The sequence below is a fragment of the Otolemur garnettii genome, unplaced genomic scaffold, assembly GCF_000181295.1.
Source record: "Otolemur garnettii isolate 467f Iridium unplaced genomic scaffold, OtoGar3 scaffold00007, whole genome shotgun sequence".
Taxonomy (NCBI): domain Eukaryota; kingdom Metazoa; phylum Chordata; class Mammalia; order Primates; family Galagidae; genus Otolemur; species Otolemur garnettii.
Genome location: NW_003852402.1, coordinates 20496831 through 20499627, shown reverse-complemented (window position 1 = coordinate 20499627; position 2797 = coordinate 20496831). Strand labels below are relative to the sequence as shown.

The following is a 2797-nucleotide window of genomic DNA, read 5'->3' as shown; positions in this document are numbered from 1 at the left end:
TTCAAAACTGTTATACCCTGTTTGAGAATGTTTTGTTCAACATTCTTAATTTGTAATTTGTAAATAAAAAACAAGGGTTCATGACTGGCAAATACCTTATGACGAACTAGTCGTGACCAGATTAAAACCCAGTCTCTTACCTTGAATCAGGAGTTCGTATGGAAAAAACCTGCTCCTGGCTGGGTGTGGTAGCTCTCACCTGTAATTTGAGCATTCAGGATTACTGAATAAAATTACTGAATAAAACAAAGTTTATTATGTATGTGCTTTTGTATGTAATTTTTAAATACATTTGGATATAAGTCTTTATGAAAAATTAATGGAAATACAATAAAGAAAACACTGATTAACTTTTTTCTTTACCTTTTTCAGATTTACCCCTCTGGCTTGGGGGAGAGGAACACTAGAATTAGAACTGTGTCATAACACGAAGCATACCTTAGTTGTACAGAGCAAAACCAAACTAAATGTTCTAGCTCCTCGAGTTTTACCCATTGTCCGTGTCCCACCATGTAATTTTTCATATTGTACTGTGTTTTCTAAATGTTTCATTTATTAAACACAACAAAGTACAGCAGCAAAAGCACAGACTGTGAAAAGAGTTCTGGGTTTAATCCTGTTTGTCTCTAAACCTCATTTACCAAATCTGTAAAATGGGTGTTATAATGGGTACTTCAAGGATTGCTTTGAGGACTAAGGAGATGATGTATTCTTACCACACACACAACTTAGACTCAGTTATAATGATGTTTTCCTGCTTAGTCGGCTTTTGGTCTTTTGCTTATATTCTTGTTTTTTTTATTTCATTAGAAGTAGAGGGCCCCAAAATTCAGGGCAGAGGGAAAAATGAACACTTTCTGTGACCAAGGTTCCTTTCCTTTTGAGTTTGCTCTGTTTGTGTGAGAAGTGTGCTTATTTTATGCCTTAAATGATTTTTCTGTTAAATGACATTGGGTAGAGCTTGGAATATTTCAGCTAGTAATTAATGTTCTCAGAGATTTCCACTGTTCTATAAAAGCATCTAAATTCATTTATTTTACCTTTATTTTCAGCCCTATTACTTATGCATGGGAAGGTGGAAAATTGATATCAGAGAATGATGATTTTGAAGATATGGTGGTAACAAGAGAAGATTATGAAGAAAATGGGCACAGTGTCTGTGAAGAGAAATTTGATATTTAAGAAACATTTCTGAATGAAAGTCTTGATTTGTGATTGAAAGGTTTAATTTCAATCTTCCTTTTAAAAGAGGTTAAGGAACTGTGTTCCTTTCATCCTATGATAAAGCCTTGAGTTTATGTAAATCCTTCAGTTTCTTGTGAATTTTCAAAGGCTTCTTAGCTAGGTAATTACTATAAAATGTAACTCAGCCCTTTCTTTGCTTTAGGAGCTAGCCTGCCGTGATAGTGTTTATGCTGTTTCTGAGAGTGGGTTTGTTTTTCATTAGAAGATGAAAGAGTAAATGCATTTTAAGTTGAATTCTTCATAGCTGAAAGCACAATCTTTGCTGTCTCACTGCTTAGTTTTCCTTAGAAGGTAGTTGTGTGTGACTGTGACTAGGAATTGGTTAAAGTGTTTTCAGGGTGATGACTGTTTCTTCTCTCTTTTAGAAATAAGTATTTAAAAAGTGTTATTTATACATATTAAAGTTGGAAGGACTAATCTTATACATATATTAAAAAATGTTTAATTTTTACTTAGAATATGTTTGAAAAGGTGGAGACTAAAGCTAATTTAATAAAGTGTTTTTTGTTACTACTATGTTGGCAGAAATGTATTATTTCACTCATAAAAGTACTATACTATATTTTAGGATGAAAAGAAATTTGAAGTTAGTTCAGGGTTTTTCAAGAACTCTTGATACACATCTTAGTATTTTGTTTTAAAACTCTTTATGATCTATTCTCCTGTAAACATACTAAGGTGTTAAAGGCTCCAGCTTTCCAATTTAAAGAGTGCAGTGACATCAATGAATACATCAGGTGGACTTTTTTGATTGTAAGCAATAGAAATTCATTTGGGCCAGCAAAACAAAATCTATCAGCATGACAGAGGATAGCTTACAAAATCCAAGAAAAGCTGAATCAGCAGCCTTAGGAAGGAAAAAGTCCAGAGTAACCTAGGAATTTAGGTTATAGAAACTTAGGGGCAGACTTTCTAGAGCCCTGCCGTCAAAATATCTCAGCTCCTATATTTTGTGTCTTATAATGTTATACTCATGAATCAAATTGTTCAGTCTTTTCAGCTCAATTAGGATCATGCATCTTCCGTATGGCTAGAGAGGGTTTGACAATCCTGCTAAGATGGCCTAAACTGAAAGAAGATAGTTTCTCCAAAGGACAATGGAAGTGAAATGATGGATGCTGGACAGAATGAAAGATCTGTCCAGTTATATTTGGATTGTGTTGGTTAGTGCTGGCTCAGCCCTTCCTAAACCTGGACTGGTTATCATGTATTTGTGTGCTACCTAGTTACTAGCATGTAATCAGGGGGCATAAAAAGTTTTTGCAAGCAAATAGTGTAAGTAGTGTTTGAATTTTGAGGTGAAGTAGCTGAAGGTAAAAGGCAATTCCTCATTTAAAAGGCTTTGCTCGGCTCGGCGCCTGTGGCTCAAGTGGCTAGGGTGCCAGCCACATACACCTAAGGTGGTGGGTTTGAATCCAGCCTGGGCCCGCCGGACAACAATGACAGCTGCAACCAAAAACAGCCGGGCGTTGTGGCAGGCGCCTGTGGTCCCAGCTACTTGGGAGGCAGAGGCAGGAGACTCGCTTGAGCCCAGGAGTTGGAGGTTGCTGTG

The 2797-nt window shown here is 36.3% G+C and overlaps 1 protein-coding gene across 1 annotated transcript in view; it reads left to right on the top strand.

Annotated features, from left to right (window-relative positions):
* The window catches only part of ACTR6 (ARP6 actin related protein 6 homolog), a 23335-nt gene extending 21868 nt beyond the window's left edge, over window positions 1-1467 (top strand). Inside the window, exon 11 of the mRNA XM_012814167.2 lies at window positions 1053-1467. Coding sequence (XP_012669621.1) covers window positions 1053-1182 — 130 coding nt within the window. The 3' untranslated portion in view covers window positions 1183-1467. The remainder of the gene's footprint in view (window positions 1-1052) is intronic.
* The last annotated feature ends 1330 nt before the right edge of the window (window positions 1468-2797 follow it).